This window comes from Natrix helvetica (assembly GCF_964273705.1).
Source record: "Natrix helvetica genome assembly, chromosome: 6".
Lineage (NCBI taxonomy): Eukaryota > Metazoa > Chordata > Lepidosauria > Squamata > Natricidae > Natrix > Natrix helvetica.
Genome location: NC_138553.1, coordinates 31,595,825 through 31,619,614, shown reverse-complemented (window position 1 = coordinate 31,619,614; position 23,790 = coordinate 31,595,825). Strand labels below are relative to the sequence as shown.

At 37.2% G+C, this 23,790-nt stretch overlaps 1 protein-coding gene across 1 annotated transcript; it reads left to right on the top strand.

Moving 5' to 3' along the window:
- The first annotated feature begins 1,436 nt into the window (after nt 1-1,436).
- On the top strand, nt 1,437-23,757 carry SLC25A17 (solute carrier family 25 member 17). The gene is made up of 9 exons (XM_081956743.1): nt 1,437-1,605; nt 6,096-6,156; nt 8,515-8,581; nt 9,613-9,764; nt 11,262-11,378; nt 18,300-18,445; nt 18,610-18,705; nt 20,983-21,065; nt 22,327-23,757. The coding sequence occupies exons 1-9, from the start codon at nt 1,552-1,554 to the stop codon at nt 22,472-22,474; spliced, it is 924 nt and encodes a 307-aa protein (XP_081812869.1). The 5' UTR covers nt 1,437-1,551; the 3' UTR covers nt 22,475-23,757.
- Nucleotides 23,758-23,790: the final 33 nt, after the last annotated feature.

Genomic DNA, 23,790 nt, shown 5'->3' with positions numbered 1-23,790 from the left:
AATTTCACTGTTCAAAAAGTGAAGTTAATTGGGAAGTCATGTCCGACCCATCGCGACCCCATGGACAATGTTCCTCCAGGGCTTCCTGTCCTCTATCATCCTCGAGTCCATTGAAGCTCACGCTTACTGCCTCAGTGACTACAGCCAGCCACTTCATTCTCTGCCGTCCCATTCTTCTTTTGCGTGAAAAGTGAATAGTTTGTGATTATTTTCCCTGGACCATCTCTGCAGCTGTCACTGCATCCTCCAGCTATTATGCCTTAAGGATAAGGCAAGGTTGTTGTCAAGACTGAAGGTGCTTATGCTTTTTTTTGAATCTTACTTTTCAACTTGCAAAAGAACTGGGCGGAGGGAGTGGGTGAGATGGAATGCAGGGGCTACAGACATCAACCATGAAAGCCAAGTATCCAGCAAGGACACTTCTGCAGGTATTGGCCAAAACATGGACTAAAAGCAAAAGAATGATTCATAATTGGACAAAGTGACCTGTTCCATGGGAGGAAGGGAGAATGCTATTCTTTAAGTATGCAAACTTGCGCGGGAAAAATTAGAGCTGATTTTGAACTTTCGGTGCCAGATTGATGTATTCAATAAAGTTTTACTTTTGGAATTTTGAAATTCCAGAGTCAACTTCTGTTGGGTTCATTAGTCAGAATGTTGACAGTTGTATGCCTCCCTACTTTTTAATTTGTATATTTACACAGTATTTCAGGCACTCTTGCTTTCTATGCTTGTTGAAGTGATCGCCCACTAGGACTCCAAGGTCCCTCTCACAGTTACTGATTTTGAGCCAGGTTTCGCCCTCCCTGCTTATTTTGTTCACTGCAGGTTTGATTTTAAAGTAGCCTTTTTCAATGCTTCCTTTTTTGGCTTTAAATTCCACATGAAATATATCCTCCTTGGCCACAATTTTGACCTGCCTTCATGGGTTATTCTTCTCTTTGCTAATGACCATCAATTTTCAATTGTCAGGTGTGTACCTATCCCTCAAATAGCAAAGGCCATAAGAGGAATAGAACAACAAGAGTTGGAAGGGACCTTGTACTAACTAGGTCATCTAGTCCAACCCCTGCTCAAGCAAGAGACCCTACATTTCTGACAGACGGCTGTCCAGTCTCTTCTTGAAAACTTCCAATGATGAAGCGCCCACCACTTCCGAGAAAGCTCTTTTATTTTGCTTTGAGCATCCGCCAGTTTGATAGAACTCTCAAAAAGCAAAGTTTGGCAGAGAAACGAAAGCACGGCTAAACCGTCGCTATGAGAACAACTTCAGGTCAAATTGCTGCGGAAGGGGGGAATGGGGGGGAGGGTGAGCGGGACAAGCGGGGCGCGAGCTCCGACAGCCTTTCTTCCTCTCGGACATCTTTGCGTTAAGGGCCGCCGTGTGATTGGCGGTGTGCGGGACACGTCACGTAGGACGGCAGCGGCCTGGCCGGGGGTGGTGCCGGCGAGACGTTGCTTCCCTCTCTAGCCTCTCCATTTCTGTGCTCTCTTTCATGCAGACGGGGGAGATCGCAGCAGCGGCAATCGGGCCCTGCCAAAGGTGCAGCTATGGTCGGCGTCTTCTCCTACGAGAGCTTGGTCCATGCCATGGCTGGAGCTGTGGTGAGTAGGCTGCGGAGGAAGCGGGTGTGAGGAAGATCCGGAAGTGAGGGGACAGGATTTGGCTGGATTAAAGGAAGGCACGGAGATGGAGGGGACCTGGGGCTTGTTCCCCCTGCCTTCGGTGCATTGGGCTAGCTAGGTAGCCGCTAAAAAATAAACTGCTGTTAGCTTTTGAAGTCGAGCTCCCCTCCTAACTTTTGTCTCTGCGGGTGCCCTGTTAGTCCGAACTGTCATCCTAAATATTTGTCATTTGCTTATTTGTTACTTACTGTTATGCTCCGTTTGCACAGGAGCTTGAAGAGCATAGGTTATCAATAAAACCACTGCTGCAGAAGAAAAGATTACATTTTTCGTTCGGGGTGGTTTTATAAAAAATGAGTTCAGCTTTAAATGATGTGCAAAAGTTGATTGCAGTCTTTAAAGGAAGACTGATACTTTCAAGGTACACTTTGTTTTCTGCCTTGAGTTATTTGTAAAATGAATGAGGCAAGATACGAACAAACAAACAAATAAATTAAAAAATAACCTTGTTAATTGTACGATACATTGAATTAAATGTCCACTTGCTTGCCTGTTTTCGCCTAATTGCAAATCTGATTATCAATGACTAGAGTCCAGAATCTTGTCAGGGTTGCCAATGTTTGTTACTGAACCTGAAATCTGACTTGGTGGATGACTTGGCTTTCGTTTTAGATGCCACTTTAAATTTCTGTCATCTAGAAAATAATATTTCTGTTTGTAATTTCAATGTACACTAGTTTCTCTTCAGATCCATGGATGTTTATGTCTTATCAAATTAGTTCCAAGTCTTAGCATTCATGTAGTTTTTCTTCAAGAATTCAGGCCTATAATCTGAATAGAAAAAGGTTCAGTATTATGGGAATTTTTGTTATTATTATTCTTTTTTTAAAAAAAAGTCTAGGAACTTTGGTACCAAGGTTGACTCAGCTTTCTATCCTTCTGAGGTCAGTAAAATGAGGACCCAGTTTGTTGGCTCTGTAAACAGCTTAGAGAGGGCTATAAAGTACTGTGAAGTGGTATTTAAATCTATTAGTGTTTTCTCATAATAGCTTCTAGGGTTTCTTGTTTAATACACTTCATCAACATGCCTGTTAAAAGTATTTTTATATTATTTTATTAAAAATATTAATATATCACTAATGCAACAATCAGAAACTGCAAAAAGTTTGCAGATCAAATGGGTTATAGTTATGACTGTGTTAATAACTGAATCATTGTAGCAAAACATGTAGTATACAATCCAAGAATCAACATAGATGGTACATTTCTTTAGTATCAGTGGTCCAGATTAAAAACATAATCGGGTAGAGTATTCACCCGATTATAATCTCTTCTACTAGAGTAAGTTCAGAACTCTAAATAAAGCATGCTGTCATTTTCATATGTCATCAACTATGATGAGTTCTTTTTGGTAAATGCTACATCCAAAAAGGTATAATTTTTCTTCCCTTTGTTACAAGGGATTTTTTTAATTATACCAATAAAACAATGATCCTTAAACAGAATGTATGATACTTCCTTATTTCTTACCTATGACCCTATTTTACATATTCTGTGTTACTTCTAAGGATTTTTACGTATGGCTTCTATGAATATTCATAAAATCCTTGTTCTCTCTCTCTCCCCACCCCCTTCTCCTTTACAGGCAGATTTGAATTACTTATTATCTGTGAAAAGATATTGCAGTAGTTAGCTATATTTTGGGCTGCTCTCTGAGCTGTAGAGACTCTGGGCAAATTCCTTAGTTGCAATTATAGCCACCTCTTAACCAATCTTTAGGTACATTAAAATTAGCTGACTTAGGAATCAATATTTTCAGCCAAGCACCAATTGCTGCTATCCTTACCTCTTATGAGCCTTAAGCATCTTATATTTTATTTCTAGGAAGGGAACATTTCCTTATCAGCTGTTGGATGGCTGTTACTTGTCTGTGTTTTTACTTTTGAGTCTGAATTCCACACATCCCTCTCCCACACTGATATTTACCCCTCTTTGTCTGGCATTTCTTCCTCTTTCACTTGCAACCTTAATTTATTCTGGTTGTCACAAATAATTGCAATTGCCCATCTCAAAATACAGTACACACCCATACCTAAATACTGAAGACATCTTTCTCTTGGAGCACAGGTGTGCCCCAGCTATTCATGCTGTCTTAAAGGTGTGGGATGGTATTACTGGATAAAAAGAAGGAAAGAAAAAGCTTGCATTGACTGTTGTAAGACTCTTCTTCCATACACAGGAATTAGATTATACAATTATACAAATAGATGGTCTTGCATTTTATATCTGTATATGTGAGGGTAGTTGTGCAGTCCAGGAAAGCAATTAAAAAATAATAGTTCAAGACTGATTTGCATGTGAATTCTATGATAACTTCTTTAGACCTGCATAAGTGGAACAAGAATGAGAAAATTATTTCATGTGCTCATTGTCTTATGGCTCATGGATTTAAAGATTATCAGGTTGCTAAATAAGTTTCACAGTTCTTACATATCTGAATAATTTTGATAATCAAATAAGAAATTAGACCATATCTAGTTGTTTGTGTGGAAGGTTGTGAATCTTAAAAGTTTGGAATCTTTTTTTTATTTATCTTTTTTATTTTCAATATTTTTGCATAACTGTGACCTAATAGTTTTGAAATATTATCTAAAATGTGATCTTTGCCACAATTCTAAAACTAAATAGATTTGATTAAACAAATGAGTCAAAAACTATATAGTTGTTCTATATAGTGCAATATATTTTTGTATTAATTCCTCCTTTCCTTCTTTGATAAGTATAATAAAAATTAATGTTATAACATTAGATAGAATGCTACAGAGATAGATTGTGTATAATATATCAATATTGTGCTTCACCCAAATATCTAATCAAAACTTTACTATGGCAAGTTTTAAATAAAATATAAATACCAGTATTAAATTATTTCAGTGTGCTTGGAATATGCACAAAATCTCTGTTTCAAATACTTACAGTATCAAACTGAACTTTAATTTATTGTGAACCACATTTTTAATGGGCAGTTGTATGGAATTTTTTTTAAAATAAATATTTTGACAGCAATGGTCAGAACCATAAAGTTCTGTTTAAGTTGAAAGTGAATTTATGTAGAGGAAGCTTTTTCACTGCCATATTTCATAAGGTTTGATGTACCTTTTTTTTAGGGAAGGATTTAAAAATACCCTCCTGAGCTGCCCAGTTTTGTGCTATTTCCTGCACAATAAGCCACACCATTACTTAAGTCAGGTTACTTATTTATCACTTTTATAGCAATGTTTTAATTTTATTATATATTTTTAGATCCTATTTTAGTCGTCGTTTTCCTGATACACACATAGATGTATGTAATAGTTCTATTGGATATTTTACTTTCTTATAATTAATTTTTTATTTATTCTTATAAAAATAAAATCATACAAACATAATTTCAAACATATTGCCGTCACAGCGCAAGAAATCATAACGATTAAATAACTAAACTTGACATTACCGTCCTAATAATAGGCCTAATATTTAGCACCAACATTTACACTATATGCAGCCCATCTAGTCAGCGTACCTACATAATCAATTCTTATTCGTCCTTTAATTTCTGATTAATATTATTTACCAGTATCTGATTTAAACATATATTATTGCTTCAGTTGTTATTATTCGGTCGTTCCCGTACCCAATTGTACCACCTCTTCCACGAGTTATAGAATTCTGAGTCCTTTTTTCCTTTAATTAATTTTGTTAGTCTATCCGATCCATCCAAGTGCTACGAGTCCTTCGGGAGAGGGTGCGGCTAAGAAATAAATATATTATTATTATTATTATTATTATTATTATATCTATTGCTATTGGACGTAGGGGAAGAAGTGGTCAAAGACTGCATGATTGCTTGGGGACGGAATATAGGACGCACATTGGACTTTCAAAGTTGGGAAGAAATTTGGTTTAAAAATATGAAATTGACTATGGCAGCCTCGTATAAGGAAAATACATATAAAATGATATATCGGTGGCATCTACCACCGGCAAGACTTGCCAGAATGTTCCCTGGGATCATGCCTAATTGCTGGAAATGTGGTCACAGAGAGGGGACCTATTTCCATCAGTGGTGGACCTGCCCAATGGCGATTAAATACTGGAAAAAAATTAGGCGGTGGTTAATAGAAATCACCCAATATCAATTAGAGTTGAAACCTGAAACCTTCCTGTTAGGACTCAAACCCCCAGATATCAACATCGAGATATGGTTCTTGGTGTTGCACATAATCATTGCGGCAAGATTGGCATTTGCCCAGGAATGGAAGAGCGATCAAATACCAATGGATAGGGCAATAATAAATAATATTGGATATTTTACTTTATCTGCTCAAACGGCTGCAATAAACTTATTTGATTTAATATAGGTCATTGTAGCTTTGCAAAAAAAATCTGCCTGCTCTACATAGTTAATTTTTTTGTGCTAAATGTTTTAGGGTAGTGTGACAGCAATGACAGTGTTTTTTCCTCTGGATACAGCTAGACTAAGACTTCAAGGTGAGTAACCCATTCTTTTACATTTAGCCTTTGAGAATATGATATATGACTTACCAACTCGTTTTTGCATTTATATCTTAAAATTTGTTCAGGGTAACAGCTGATCTTCTTTATTTTGCTAGCTGTTAGTATATTTTTGCATTTATTTAATTCACTCTATTTTTGTTTTTGATCTTTTAAGTTTTGTTGGTCATTGATCAAATACATGTTATTGAGTGATTGATCTGTTTTATCCAATAATTTTTGGAGAGATGCTAGACTACTACAGTACCTATTGATGTGTAAGTGGCAACTAACGCATTTTGTAGCTCACCAGGGCTTTTTATTGATTGCAAATTACTCCTAAAATAATTGGGATGCCAAAACTATGGTTAGTATTTTCTTTCCGAGTGCAAAAAAACCTGTTTTTTTTTTAAAGATACTGTGTACTCAGCAATAGCCAATCACAGATATGTAACAATTTTGCAAAGTATATTGATTACAGCATGTCTCTGTTGTGATAGTTTTCAGAAAATGGAACTTGCAAAATCTTCGCTACTTTGGAAACCTTTCGGATTCCTAACTAAGCTGATGAATCTCCTTAGTACAGTGCTTCTCAATTATTTTCTGTCATGCCCCCCCTAGGAAGAAGAAAACATTTCGCGCCCCCCCCCGCGCGACTGTAAATAGTATAATTTGTCTATAAAATTGTTATAAGTAGACCTCTGCATAACATAGCACACCGGTCTTTCCTCGTCTCCCACCGTAGTCACATGCTTTCTTTCCTCTTTCCCTCTTACTTGTCTATCCTTCCTTCCACCCTCCCTTCCTCCTTCCCTTCCTTCCTGCCTCCCTTCCAGTTCCCTCCTTCCTCTTTCCCCCTGCCTGCCTGCCTTCTTTCCCTCCTGCTTATCTATGCTTCCTTCCTTCCTTGCACCTCCCTCCCTTCTGCCTGCCTGCCTTCTTTCCTCTTTCCCTATCCTCCTATCCTTCCTTTCTCCCTCCCTCCTTCCCTGCCTCCCTTCCAGTTCCATTCTTCCCTCCTTCCTTCTGCCTCCTTCCTGCCTGCTTGCCTTCTTTCCTCTTTCCCTCTTGCTTGTCTATCCTTACTCCCTCCTCCCCTTCTTCCCTCCCTCCCTGCCAGCAGCTCCTCCAGCATCCCAGCTGGAAGCAGCAGCACAACAGTCGCCGTTACCAGGGGCGAAGGGGTGGCGGTGGCAAGATCGGGCGACCGCCGCCCCTTTGTCCCTTCCCCAACAGCGGCTGTTGCTCTTCCGCTTCCAGACGGGCTGGCGGGGAGGTGAGCTACCTGCATAAAGACGCCGCCGAGGGCATGGCAGAATATATCCCGGCTTGAAGTGGCAGCGCTGGGGACTGCTCAGAGACTCATCAGAGCCGCGGGCTGGAGCTGTGCAAAAAGTCTGCTTGGGCTGGGGGGGGGGAAGGGAGGGAAGCCTGGGACAGCCATGCTTCCCTCCCTCCCACCCCCGCCCGAGCAGGCTTCGTGCACAGCTCCAGCCCGCGGCGCCAATGAAAATCCACAGTCCGAAGTGCTGCCACTTCCAGGCGGGATATATTATGCCTCGCCCACGCTGCCCACGCCGTTGCACCCAGATGCAAAGGGAGCCTTCGCGCCCCCCTTTACGGAGCCTCGCGCCCCCCCAGGGGGGCGCGCCCCACTATTTGAGAACCGCTGCCTTAGTATGATATTGTTAGAGTCATTAGAGAAAAGATTCATTAACAACTATATGATTTTGTGTTTCTAAACTTCATGAAGATATAATCTGGATGTACTAAAATATTATTTATTATTCTTTATTCTCAGTACTGTAGACATGAAAGAAGGTTATATTCACATGGCAAATGTACATTTTAGCAAAATACAGTAACCTAAGTTTGAGAAATGCAGAGAGATGATGGAGAAATCCTTTCAAAAAATTAATTTTAGGATTTGGTGTTTAATTATAAAAGACAGATATTGCAACTAATTTTGTAGCTGACCAGGGCTTTTTATTGTTTTCAAATTACTAAAATAATAGGGATGCCTGAAAACAGGCAATCAATATAGTTATTCTTAGAGCAGATATTAAATGATCTTGTGATGTAATCTTAACTTTCCAATGAGGAAAAGCAAAAAGTCTACACATTTCTTTTTTGCAATTTGTATAAATGCAAACTTTTCTAATCCTATTTCTTAATTTGTGGTCAATTGTAGACCTATCCATGAAGGAGAAAACAACTGTTCTGTTTCAGATTGAATCAATGAACCTGAAGATTAAATAAATAATGCACTTTTACTTTTGACTAGCTTCCCCATAATATTAGAAGATGATCTCAAATATAATGAATAACTTTTAAAAAATATTTCTTGTTTTCCAGTTGATGAAAAACGCAAATCAAAAACTACACACGCAGTTCTTTTGGAGATAATTAAAGAAGAAGGCATGTAAGTACAGGGCTATTTTGCTAGGATTATTAGTTTTTTAAAACTTCTGTGGAGAACAATGCGTACAACACATCTTCCTAAATTTCAATTAGGTAATTTGAATAGTTATACTTTAAACAGAGCCATTAGACTAAACCATATTTTAGAAAGATGATGATGAATGCATTTTTCTTTGTAATTCAAAATACTATTTAAAAAATTAAGTCGGGTAAGAGACTAAGAGACTTGCTGCAATATTGTTTCTTCTTCAAGATGAATTTCTAGGCAGGAATTACATTGGCTGAAGTCTTGCCTGAATAAATTGGCCTCTATATAGTTAAAGTTTCTGTCACATAAAAACATTTGTGATGTCTTTAGTATGAACAGAATATTGTTAATTATGTAATTACAGTATGTTAATTTTTAAAATGTGCCTCCATAAAATACTACTATCTCTGAAAGGAAATACTTGAACAAGAAACAATGTGTTTGAATGGGATGTTTCTTGCATTCAGATCAGAATTGTATTCCTTTTGATTTTCCCAATCATACTGTATTTCCCCAAAAATAGGAACGGGCCTTATTTTCTTTTGACCCCTAAAATTGCATTTGTTCAGGGAGGTCTTATTATATTTGAGGTGCAACTCATGGCTGCTGCTATGTTGCAATATTTTCAGGGGGGGGGCGTCTTATTTTCAGGGAGGGGCTTATTTTAGCGCATGCACTCAAAAGCCCAATTGGGCTTATTTTCTGGGGAGGTCTTATTTTCAGGGAAATACGGTATATCCTCTTGGGTTATTTTCATAGTTATTCAGATATGTTCAGTTAAATTTAGTCCTGAGTATAGAATTGTATTCTGTTAAATATAGTTAATAAGTACCATATTTAAATATGTTTTGTTTTGCCACTTGGTTTCTTGAACACTTAGCCCAAAACCCTTTAGTTAGTAGATATACTTAATTGATTATGTTTGGAATTGGGTGCAGATATGCTTTTTTGCTATGATTGTTGCATTATTTTCATTTTTTTGCTGTTGTTATTTTGTTCCTTAGCATTGCACCATATCGAGGGTGGTTCCCTGTTATCTCCAGCCTTTGTTGTTCCAACTTCGTCTATTTCTATACATTTAATAGTTTAAAAACTCTTTGGGCTAAAGGTCATCATTCAACTACAGGAAAGGACTTGACTCTTGGGGTGGTTGCAGGTAATAAAATCCTATCAGAAATGTATTGATTTTGGGATGTAGATTAATTTATCATGAAGGCAATTTAAAATAATGAAGCGATAAATGTATTTTTAACTTGAAAGGATTTGTCTCATTTCCTCTTTTCTGAAAGTTTTACTTCTTTTAGATTTTTCACTTTTGTATCACTGAATGTTTCTCTTCATTTCATTATCTTATCTTTGAACATGAGCATGGGCTGAGTTGATGTGTATACTCATATCTTTGGAAAGTTATTCATTTGATATTAACAATGAAATTCAAAGTTTCTTTGAAATGTTTTAATATAGTGTCAGTAGTAAATACAACTGTATATAACAGAAACTGAAAATGTATATTATGAATTTAACATCAGATGTTTTCCAAAGCAAAAATCAAAAATTTTAAATATTTGACAAATTTGGTGCGTGTGTGTATCCACCCATTTCACAAATATGATTCTGAGGAGTGTACAATGAAGCAAACAGTCAAAAACATCTAAAGCAACAGTTGAAAACAAACACAAATATAAATAAGACAGCAGTAGGATGGATCAGCATCCTACACACAGTGTAACAATCTCATAAGCTTACTACTTTCATGGGATTGTCAGGCTGCTGGAGGAACTCATTTTTATTCCCTCTCAAGTAGCAGGAATGATGTCACCAAGGATGGCGTGTCTTTGGGTTCATGTCAAATGGAAATTTTTAGCAGAAGGAACCTGTAACACCCTTCCTATCAGACGTGGTAGGACAGGTAGATATAACTGGGGAGAGATAGTCTCTCAAATAACCTGGTCCCATGCTAAAACCAACATCTGGAATTAAACCTGGGAATAAACCAGCCACCGATACAGAGCAGAGATATAATGTGTGTTTTTCTATGGCTGCCAGCACTGCTACATATTTCTTGATCTGTATCTTATTTTGGTTTATTATTTATTCTAACTTGTGCTACTCTCTGATTTGACGTGCCACTTAAGGTTATCTGAGAGATGCCTTTTGAATCCTTAATTTTAATTTTTTAAAACAGTTTAGCACTTCTGATTTTCTCAATGCATTATTTCATAATGAAGAATAATGTGGGAAGTTTGCGTTAAGTTGGGAAAAATATTTGGAAATAATTAGGTGTGTACCTGTTGTGAAAAGCAAGCTCGCTTTTCTTGCATTGCTCAATGAAATGTGTAATAATTGCTTAAGAACCAAAAGAAAGGAAGCTCTGTTGGATGTCTATGAACTAAAGCAGCTTCTTGGATGAGAAGCAAAGCATTTTCAAGGGAAAAAATCAAGAAAGTCCACTTTCCCTTTTAAAAAAGCACCTTTGGGACAAGCTCCCTTGACTTTCCATTTTAAATATTTTTTTCCTCCAGAATAATTTCAGTCTAGATTTTGCAAAGTATTTCAAATGGTACTTCTGCTTTATACATTAAAGTTAATTTTTTAATTTTGATTTTAATTTTATGAGGCCTCTTTTTACTGAATTTTGCTTCTGTTTCCTTAGGTGTAGTGAATGTACTGTTGACTACTCCGCTCTGGGTGGTAAATACCCGTCTTAAACTCCAGGGGGCAAAATTTAGAAATGAAGATATTATACCAACCAATTACAAAGGCATTGTAGGTAGGTTGCTGGTGTGTGTTGTGTGTGTGTGTGGTTGTCCTTATCTATTGTAATGTATTTAAATTATGCTTTTTCAAACTCAGTATACCGACACATACCTTCACCATTCTTGAGACAGCATTTTGCCCTAGTTTTCCTTGCTCATCAAACACTCTGTGCTTTTTGTAGACTTGAAAAAGCTGCTATGCTCTCAATATCCTACCAATTGCATGAAAAAAGAACTGATACGAGAATGCAATATATTTCATGTTCTCCCGCACAGGAGCTATATTCTCCAGAAACTTCAGCTTTGTTATTGATGTTATTAACATACAGTATACCATTGATATACTTCCTTTTTATTCTAGCAACGATGAGACAGACTTATTGTCAGATCTTTACAATCTGAAAGATGAAGTGGATTATTTAACCATTACTCTGTCTAGTCATTTTGTAAAAAAACAAGCTACCAGTTATCTTTAACTTTCAATGTTATTTTTACAAAGTGAATTAAGGCATATAGCCGTAACTCATATCAACTATATGGAGAAGAAAATTCCAGACTGATTTTTATTTTTATTTAATTTAAGAAAAAATGTACAATATAAGCAAAATACTAAGCTACACTAAAAAACAAAAATCCTTAAACTCGGAGCTGAGATTCCCTCCAAGCTGAGATTCCCTTCTGCCAAGCAATCTCACCTCCCTAGCAAAAAAAAAACCCAAGATCGAAACATTGATTAGCAGCAGAAAAGGAGGTAAATAAGGAATCAACACCCAGTATTTCAAGAAAAAAATGGGTTGCTGTTCCCAATAAGACTTCATCCCTAACAAAGGAACAAATTGAACAGATTTGTAGTTCCTTTGGGATATCGCAAAGTAATATTGGAATTAGCTCAAGAAACTCCATGGTCTGGATATATGGGTAGGGTTAAGACTACTTACAGTATTTTGAATAGATTCTATCGGTCAGGTATCTGTGGAGAAATGGCCCAGTACTGTTGATCCTGCCCCGTGTGTCAATTGGTAAAACCAACGAGAACACAATAAAGTTCCTATCGAAAGAGTAAATTTAATTCTTACTCCCTTTTCTAAAATAATCGTAGATGTTGTAGGCCAGTGATGGCAAACCTTTTCGGCACCAAGTATCCAAACTGGAACATGCATGCAGGTGCGCGTGCTGGAGCATCAGAAATTTGAAGACCAGCTGGCCGGCGCACACATGCCTGTTTTTTGGCTGTTTTCAGGCAGCTTTTTGGGCTGTTTTGGGGTCAAAAAAGCCCCCCCCCCCCCAAATGGCTTGAAAACAGCCCCAAAATGGCCAGAAAACGACCTTCACATGCCCCTGTGAAGATCAGCTATCCGGAGCACATATGCGTGCCAGAAACCAGAAGAGCAGCTGTGATGGCACGCATGTCCATAGAGAGGGCTCTGTGTGCCACCTCTGGCACACATGCCATAGGTTCGCCATCATGGTTGTAGTCCTTTTGCCATGATCTAGTAAAGGCAACGAGTATATCCTAGTTGCCTGTGACTATGCCACTTGGTATCCCGAAGCAGTTCCATTAAGGAAAGTGATCACCGAAAGAATAGCAGAGGAGCTGGTCGAAATCTTCAGTAGACTGGGCATACCAAAGGAGATCCTTACAGATCAAAGAACCAATTTCCAAACAATACTGCTGAAATATTTATATACAGATTTAGGAATAAAAGATATATGTACCAGTCTTTATGACGGTCTTGCAGAAAGGATGAAGCAGACCCTAAAATCTATTCTCAAAAAATAAGCAGTCCAAGACACAAAACATTTGGATACATAGATGCTTTTTCTATCTGAAATTCCCCAGACGTTTACGGGATTTAGCTCTTTTGAGTTACAGTCTAAGAATCAACTTTTGGGGTTCTAGACACCATTAAGGTGCAAAAACCTAGAAGGCTTTAAAGACCTAATTGAATATATCTTATTCGAGAGGAATAATTTAAAATCCCTAGGACACATTGCTAAGGAATATTTAGAAACCGGAAAACGTCAGAAAAGGCATGATGATACAGGTTTAAAGGTGAAGCAATTTAACGTAGCAGATCAAGCCCAGTTACTGTTGCCTAGTAAAGGAAACAAACTACAGGCTAAGTGGCAGGGGCCTTACATAATGATGAGGTGAACTGAACCAATAAATTATGAAATTGAATTGGGAGACAAAAAAAGGAAGTGCCAACCTACTAAGAAAATAGCACAATAGAGCTGAACCTGCGATGGTTTGCTGGCACTAAAGGAAAGGTATCCAGAATTATTGGATCAATCTTGGAGTGCAATACTTCATCCATACTATGGAAAAATACTTATCAATTCAGACCTAGGGGATAGTTAAAACAAAGAGATAAAAAAATATTAGGGGACTGGAAACATATGTTTACCATACAGTTGAGCATAATATCTTAGTTGAACACAAAATACTAAAGAGCGAAACCTGATCAGTTAGATCTCCCTATAGAATTCTTGAGTGGTTGAAAGATGTGTTAATAAAATGAAATAGAAAAGATGCTCCAGATAGACACAATAGAACCATCTGTAAGTGATTGGTGTTCTCCAGTTGTATTGGTCTCAAAGCCAAATGGGGATGCATGGTTTTGTGCAGATTTCAGGCAAATAAGTTTGATGGGTAGAGAGCTCTTGGATGGTCTAGGTCAGCGATGGCGAACCTTTTTTGGCTTGCGTGCCATAAGTGGAGGGAGCGCAGGGGGGTCATGTGCAGGCGTGCCGCACCCATAATGCAATGCACGACCCCCCCCAGTGCGCATGCACACACTACAGGCGCAACCCCCCCCCCCCCATTTTTGAATGCTTTTTTCGCCCTCCCCAGGCTCCAGAGGCTTTATAGTCAAAGTCACTTCCGGCTTGCTCGGAGGGTCGTTTTAAGCACTCCGAAGGCTTCAGGGACCTTCAAGAGGCTTCCCTGAAGCCTTCGGAGTGCTCAAAATGACCCTCCGAGCAAACTGGAAGTCCGTTCCCAAACTTCTGGTTTGCCCGTAGGGCTGTTTTTTTGCTCTCCGGAGGCTTCAGGGAAGCTCATGAAGCCTCCGGAGGGCCTCCGGGAGGGGGCAGGCTCTTTTCATCCTCCCCAGGCTCCTATAAAGCCTCTGGAGCATGGGGAGGGCGAAAAATGGCTTTAAAAAAGGTTGAACTCAGCTGGCCAGCGCGCGCATGTGCGCTGGCCAGCTGACAGGGCAGCGCTTTGCATGCCCTGACAAATGGCTCCGCGTGCCACAGGTTCGCCATCACTGGTCTAGGTGAAGCCAAGTATTTAGCATCTTTGGATTTAGCCAAAGGATATTGGCAAATTCCACTGGAACACCACTCCAAAGAGAAAACAGGGTGTGTTCCACTCCACAAGGATACTTTCAGTTTTGAAAAATTCCATTTGGTCTACATGGGCACCTGCTACCTTCCTGAAGTTAATGAATAAAATCTTACCAGGTCAAAAGGAATAGTGTGCTGCCTATTTAGATGATATCCTCATCTACAGCAAGACCTAGGAAGAACACTTTAAACACACAAGGCAAAACAATTGATTGTCTACAGAAAGCTGGCTTAACCATAAGCCCAGAAAAAGTGCCATCTAAGATATCAGGAAACCCAATACTTGGGCTTTATGGTAGGTAAGGGGGAGATGAAATCTGAATAGAGAAAGGTGGAAACAGATAGAAGCCCCAAAAACAAAGATGTTTGCTCTTTTCTGGGTTTGGGGGAATATTACCAAAGGTTTATCCCTCTAAGACAGTGGCTCTCAACCTTCCCAATGGCGTGATCTTTTAATACAGTTCCACATGTTGTGGTGACCCCCAACCCTAAAATTGGTGTCTCGGTTCCTAAGACCATCGAAAATATATGTTTCTCCGACGGTCTTAGGCAACCCCTGTGAAAGGGTCGCTTGACCCCCAAAGGGGTCCTGACCCACAGGTTGAGAACCACTGCTCTAAGAGACCTAACGAGAAAAACAGAACCTTCGAGAGTAGAGTGGTCTAAGGAATGGCAGGAGACATTTTTTTAAATGCATTATGTAGGAAGTCAGTATTAAAAGGGCCAGATTTCTCCCAACCATGTGTTGTATAGATAGATGCAACTAATGTAGGCTTAGGTGAAGTGCTTATTCAAAACCATAAAGGGATGAACCATCCTGTGATCTACTTGTCAAAGAAATTCCTTCCAAGGGAACAAAAATATGGCACCATTGAAAAGGAAGTCTATGAACTGAAATGAGTAATCAGTGCTCTTTGTGTGTATCTCTGGGGTTGTGAAATCACTGTGATAACTGACCACCAACCACTCACATGGCTGCAGCAGATAAAGGATACCAAGTCCCGATTAAGAAGGTGGTATCTGACATTGTAACCACTGTATTGCTTCAATATTATCCAGTGGGCAGGATAACAAAATGTCATCAGTGACTTTTATTGAGTGCAAAGTGCACAGAAATGGAAAAAGAAATATCAAAAATATTTTAATAAAAAAAAATATTAAACAGGGTGAGGTATGTGGCAGGACAGCTGTCTACAAAAAGGTCAGCACCTGTGCTGTTGTTGTCCTGTTCCTTTAAGTCCTCATCCAAGCCAGCTCAGCAATTGTTGACTTTAAAAGTGGAGCAGAGAGGCAGCTGGATGTGATGGTATGTGTGCTCATAAAGCAGCCTGAAACAGATAGAAGGAGATACTGTTCTCCAGCAATAGCACTCATAAAAAGTAGTAGTTGGAGGAGCAGGAGGAGAAAATGTAGTAAAAGTGGGAAAGAGCAGAGTAGTGAGCAGTGAGTACTAGCCTTTTCAAAGTAACAATTTGCAAAGAACATAAACTTTTACAACTGGAATGAAATAATGTAAAGTCTTATTTACAGAATTCTTATTCCAGGTATTCCCTACATCTGTTGCTAGTGTTGTATCTTCTGAAATTTCTTAGTCTGTCTAGAGAATTATTCTAATAAGGATTTCTCTATTCAGTCTAGCTCTAGGAAAAAATAAAAGCAAAATTGATTTGGATCATTTTTTTCCAAAACATAAAAGTAGAAAGGTTATCATACTTTGTGCCTCTTCTCTGTAGCTATATAAGCAAACAATTTTGCATGCAGGGAAGGTTTTAATGGGAAATTCACATACACAGTTGCTGAAGCCAGATCTTCAGCTATGAAAAGGGGAATATACTGTTCTTAACTCTGTCTTCAGTCCAAATTTGTATGTAGGTTGAAACTCCTAAATGGACTGCCTATTACTAAAAATAGCAGATGGCATTTTCCTTCCTTGAGTTGATAATACAGTGCTTTTAGGAACCTCTGAAAATAGGCTGTATATTAAAAATAAGCAGCTTCAGCAATGTGAGGCTTCAACAATTCATCGGTTAAACTTTAAAGGAATGAGAACACTGTCTACCATGTTTAGTAATAGATGGGTGTTTCTGTCTTGGGGTTGTCTTTAAGTTGGATGTTCTTAACCTGAGGATGCCTATACAGGAAAAATAAGGAACATAACAGTTCTAAATAAAATCGTTACTGTTAACCTAATTAAATTAATCTTACAGCTTGCATAGCATCTTAGAAAGTAGAACTTGTTGACAAGTCATTGCTGAAAGGGATGGAGATCATCTAGACTTTTCATCCTTTGTTTTCCTTCTTTTCCTTTTTAGAACTATCCTCACTGTCTTTTAGAAAGCAGAGGACAAGTAAAAGCCATTCTCTTTGAATGGACTAAGTATTCTCATAGGTCCAGCCAGAAAAGTATTTAACTAATGATTTGAGGAGTGAATAATAAAGGCAGTGTTTGCTTTCATCCAGTTGTGCCATTGAATAAAAAGGATTACATTAAAGAAGCTTTTGAGACAAACAACATGAATTATATCTATTCAGGTCTTTCAGCAGGAAATGAACTAAGCACATGCTTTAGGGGGCATTATTTATCACAAGTATATTTTTCACATGCACATGGCTTTCAGGAGACCTATTTTAGTTTATGAGTTCCATGTAATATTGAAAAAGGTTTTTTTTTAAAAATCAAAACAATCCATTCTTAAACCTGATGATTTTCTTAATTGATATGGGCTTGTGAGCGTAAGAAAAAATTATTGTATTTGTCTCATCTTAAACTAAGGATTAGAATAACATATTTTCAACAGAAACATGTTACCCATCAACCACCGAAATTTCTAAATTTTCCATTGCTTCCCCTTGGGATGATGGAAACAATACATGCTGAATAGTAGAAGGAATTGAAATGAATGGTAAAATGAAAAAAAAGATCAGTATTTCTATTAGACAATTGCTGGATAAAATAATTAAAACTCTGGGGAGATTTAGGAGTAACTATAGACACATTTAATTTATATTAAACACAGATGACATGGTATCAGAGGTGTTACTTTGTAATCAGCTAATTAATCAATGATAGAAGCAAGTAAATCAAAAAGTAATTTTCTGCATGCCAAACCTCTTTAAACTTAATTTGAAAGGCATAAGGGTTAGTCTGCCTTAACTAAATGCTACTTATTTGATTAGCCTTGCATTTCTGAAAGAAAAATTAACATGGCTTGGAGTAGTGCGCCATATAAACATTATAAATAAATCTTTGAATCATGTCACAATTACAGGAAAAATTTGAATTGATTCATAAGACAACTTTTGTGTGCTGTAATTTTGTCTGTTAAGAACCCTTACCTCCCTCCCTGTCACCTTGAATTTAATTATTCCAGCTTACTAACAATTGTTCATGATAAATACTGAACAATAAAATCAGCTACAATGAGTCCATGCAAAATTCTTTGAATTCTGAATAAATAAATGTAAATTTAGATGCAAAATAAATGTAAAACTCTATGAATAATGCTAAACTGGCAGACTGATCAAATGTATAATTCTGCATCCTCTGTAAGATTCTTATTTCCCTTATTTATTTTTCTAATCAGATGCCTTTCATCAGATAATTCGAGAGGAAGGAATCTTGGCTTTGTGGAATGGTACTTTTCCCTCACTGCTCTTAGTATTTAACCCTGCCATACAATTCATGTTTTATGAAGGGCTTAAGAGGAAAATTTTAAAAAGACAACTGCAGGTAAGATTCCAAGGTTTACAAGAAAGGGGATATTTAACTTTGATTTCAGAAATTGTTCCATTCAACTAAATCGTTACAATTTTGGTTTTGGATTAGGATGGATTTGAAGGTTCTTAATTTTGTTTTTGCATCCAGATACTAATTTTTTTTTCATATTGTTTTAGCTGTCTTCACTGGACGTTTTTGCTATTGGAGCAATAGCCAAAGCAATTGCCACTACGCTCACTTACCCTATGCAGACAGTACAGTCAATTTTACGGGTATGTATGAGTAATGCCAAATCACTTTCATTCACACCCTAACTTGTAAAACTTTATTCCATTTAATAGTTCTTAATTTGTTATTAGACAAGCACAACTTTTAACTGAGGCTAACAAAGCTCTTAAAAAACTGTTTCTCAAACTTTCACAATTAGAATTTTGTGAATTAATAGTAGCATATGGCTTCCATAATGGATGCTGCTTTTCCAAAAGTACATTAGTATACTACACTGCATTTATTACAGTTAGGCAGGATTTCTCCTTTTTCTTTCTGCATAAAATGTTGCATGACATTATGTAATAGTGAGATAAGCCTGGTAGTTTCATACTCTCTTTGTAAATCCTTTCTATTTACATCACAGCTCAAGTTATGTGCCAAAATGTAAAATAATTATACTTATTTCTCATTCGGAAGACTGTGAAAAAAAGAAGTAGAAGAAGAGTGGCTGACAGCACTCTTCCAAGATAGCCAACAGCTAAACATTAATGAACTTTTTCTACAATAAGAAACAGTAAACTAACTTCATTTCCCATTTCGTAAAATTGTGGTTCTTGAATGGGACTTTAAAACAGAACTAAAAAAGAGCAATTATTTGAGCGTTCTTGTTTTTCTTAGAGATGAATTAATTGACTGGTCCGATTATACACTACCCCTTCCCCATCATTCTACAGTCCATTTCACTAGTTCTTCACTTTCTTCTAATAAATATAAGAAGTTCCCCTCAACACTTGAGAAGATCCGGTCATAGAATGGCTCAGCTGAATTCATGGCAAAACAATGTTTGCTCACAGCAAAGACTGACCTTTTAATGTTCAAGCAATTGGTCTTTGTTAAAAATAATCGGGATCCGTGCAAACAGATTTTGAAGTTTTGCACAAAAGCATACAGAAAGACACTCCACCTTTATTGAAACCCATGCCCACGCAGACAACCTCGTTAAACAACAACCCTTGGGACTGAGTAATAATAAATCATAAGCCAATAAAGGTGTCAGTTGACTCTGGTGTGCAAGCAGTTAAAGAAGTTACCTCATCAAAGCTTATTCCTTGCAATTAAATTGGGTTGCTCTTCATTGCACACCCTTCGTTGCACAGCCTTAATTCTAGTCAGTCAGTCCAAAAGAGCCATTGTAGATTCTCTGGGACAGCTTCTTCGTTGCTAAATACTGTGTTTCCCTGAAAATAAGACAGTCTTATTTTCTTTTGACCCTCGAAATAAGCACTTGGCCTTATTTTCGGGGAGTTCTTATTACTTTTGAGGTGCAGGAGGCGGTGAGCATGGTCATCTCATGGCTGCTGCTATGTTGCAATATTTTCGGGGAGGGCTTGTTTTCAGGGGAGGGCTTATTTTAGCACATGAGCTCAAAAGCCCGATTGGGCTTATTAATCTGGGGAGGTCTTATTTTCAGGGAAACAGGGCAGATTTGTGCTTATTTGAGTGGCTCCCACATTTGACTTGCAGCAAACGAATCTTACTGACTTTGAAGCAATATATTATACCTCACATGTCACTTAAAAGGAAACAATTTATTGCTACCCTTTGGATTGATCCAATCAAAGGGTACATGTTGGAGGGGAAACCCCTTTGTTCAGCTCTGCTACTTGTGATCTACATAGTATTTTAATTAATAACCTGTTGTTAATAGCAGTAAATCCTAATAGCAGGCATATATGCAGAATGAGGCAAAGTTTGATACAGAAGAAGCAGTACTTATCAACACTTTTGGAGCTTTGCCCATGGTTAAGCAAGATGATAGATTACAAAGGATGGATAGCCTTAAAAGACTGCTATCAATTTGAGTAACAAAAAGTAATAGCAAATTCTAATCTTTAGGACTTTCTTTGGAAAATCTCTGTCCATTAGGGTTTAAAAATGCCATATATCTATCCCATTTTAAAGAACTACTTTGGTAGACAGCATATTGTCTCTCTGTCACTGCTCTTATTTAACCAGGACCCTGACATATATTTCCAGGTTGCACAAATTTTTTTCATTGCTACTGCTATCTGTGTTAAAGTCATTATGCTGAATTTAATGTAATGTAATGCGTGTATGTCTTTTTAAAAACAGTTTTAATAAAAATTACAGGTTTACATGTTTCATTATTGTGCTCTCAAAGGCCATAATAAGTTTAATTTGCTTACGTTTAAGTTATATACAGGATTATAAAAGCTTGATCACAATACTTTCTGTGAACAACCAAAATATTCCATAGTTTTGCATACTTCTGTAAACAGAGATTAACAGGAAAAATGTTCATTTTGTCTCCTTTTCAGTTTGGACATCACCGACTAAACCCTGAAAACAGGAGATTAGGTAGTCTTAAAAATGTCCTCTACCTTCTTCAGCAAAGAATAAAGTAAGCTTTGCATTTTTAATTGGCTTCTACTTAACCCAATATAATGTCTTACTAGTTTACTGTAAATTGGGCTCTTTGTAAATGGATAAATAGTTACATAAAGATATGTTATACATATGCATATACATACACAACAATTTTAATAATAGAATAAAAGTCCTGGAATTATCCTATGATAAAAGTTGTCATGTTATATTAAAATTAGAAGGGATAAAAGAAGTCATCTAGTTCAATTTATTGCTTAGTGCACAATCCACTATAGCAGCAGTGTCAAACTCAATTTAATTGAGGGCGGCATCTGGGTTGTGTTTGACCTCAAACACAGGGTGGCCAACCCACCCTGACCTGTAGTTTTAGAAGAAACTATCTGATGATCATGGGCAAGTTTCTACCAAGTTTCATTGACGCTTGTACATTGACATTTGTTTTCCTGGATCTCTAGTTCTCCCAGTTCATATCAGCTCAATTTATTATGATCTGGCAACATGCAGAAAAAGAAGAATTTATAATATTTCTTGCCACCAGCCAGCAGAAGACATGATTAAGCCATCTCTTTTTTTTTCTATTTTAGTAATTATGGTAGTATATTTATTTTTAGTAGCCTGAGTGCTCAAATTGACTAAAAAGATGGGTTATAAACAGTGGTGGGTTGCAGGCGGTGTGCCCCGGTACGGGCGTACCGGAGCCTGCCCGGAGCACTGGGTACCGCTCCGGTACGGTGCTCCGGAGGGCCCACCCACCCACGCTCCTTACCTGTCTTTAAACCCTTCGGTGCTTCCGCGCACAGCACATACAGCGCCTGCGCGATGCTCCATCGAGCAGCTAGAGCATCGCGGAGGCTTGCAGAAGCATCACTGGATGGTAAGAAACAAGCGCGCGCACCACACACGTTCATGTGGAGGATGCTGGGGGATATCACTGGTTATAAATCTGATAAAAAATATTATTACAGATTCTGAGGTAATTAACTAAAACCCATCTATTGGAAATGCCAGTCTCTTTTCCAAGACGTAGCTACATCTAGAAGCCCAGTGGAAGACAGAATCTGCAGTTCATTCTACTCAATTAGATAAAGCCAATGGGGCACTGGTCTTATTGGCATTTGGTCAAAGAGTGCATCATATCCTTAAATCCTTAGTGATTCTTAACAATTTCATTCAAAGCGTAAGAACAGAGCAAAATTGATGTATGTTTGCTATAGAAGGCAGAGTTATCTGTGTTTTGTTTTTTAATGTATAATATTTAATATGTTCTTTTATAGGCGCTTCGGATTAGTGGGACTCTATAAAGGACTAGAAGCAAAGCTACTCCAGACAGTCCTCACTGCTGCACTCATGTTTCTTGTCTACGAAAAACTTACTGCTATTACTTTCACAGTGATGGGGTTAAAGCATCCCTTAAAGAACTAAAGTATTTTAATCTAAAGCATATAAAACAGAGAGAGAAAATCAGAATACCTGACAAATGATTGGGTGCCATAATTTTATCCCAAGGCCAAAATTTTATTTTACTGTGCTTTTGTTTTCAATCAAAACTGTTGAAAGTATCTATATTCCAGTATCTAGAAGCCATTGCTTTTAGTCAGTTTTATGTAAAGATTGGGGCATTCTTTGATTTTTTATATATATTTTAAAATACCCCTTAAGCACTAATTCTCAATTTGCTGTCAGATGATATTTCAAATATTTGGTGTTACATGATAATCTTAATGAGTCCAATAAAGATTTTATTACAAAATGTCCTTAGAAGATAAGCTTTAATTAGTTAAGAATATTTTAATTGTCTTGGAAGAACTGAGTTGTATTCTTTTATGCCTTCTTCTGCAGCAACCTACGCATTTTGAAGAATGGATTTGAAATTGTTTTAAGCATCAATTTTATTGCCGTTTTAATGCTTAATTAAATATTGTGCCAAGCTTCCCTACTTTGATAAAATTGGATAATATACGTACATACATATAGAATGTTAATCATGCCAGATTACTGACATTTAAGAAATTAATTTTTTTCCATACATACTCTTCCCCCTCTTCTATCATATGAACTATTTTAACATAAATTGCAGAATTGGGAATTATCTTTTTATACTAGTAGAAGCCCCAACTTTTAAAAAAATGTAATTACCATATGAGATTGTTCAAACATTGTGATGATTTATTATATATCAAAGTAGGTAACTATGAATCTTGGGTTTATATGTTACCTCTCTGATTTAATTATGGGGCAGTTGAAAACTTCAGTTTTTTAAATTGTATTTTTCCTTTTGTTCTAATCCGAGTCAACTTCAAAACATAGGCATAAAAAGGTTTATTACTTTCAATAATTTATAGTTAAGATTTAACTATACTATCGGTTTAAACAGTATTTTAAGCAATATTTATATATGGTTAATAAACAAAATTAGTTCCTGCAGCCATGCTGAAAGAAGAGAATAAAGATGGAACGTGCAAGTTTATGATTCATTCTTATTGTGATAAATCATAGTATTATACTATATGTATATTAAATAAATGCACACATGCCCTATTATTAAAACTGTAATTAAATTTTGAAAAAAAGAACCAACCTACAGCAAATAATAAACATTCCATATTGTAACTGTAATAAGTGAAAGACTAAGAATTATTCAATAATATTTATTATTACTCAGATCCATAATTGATTAATAAAGAATAAACTTGTTTTGAAATTGATTGTTGTTCTGTTTTTCAAAACAGAAACATTGT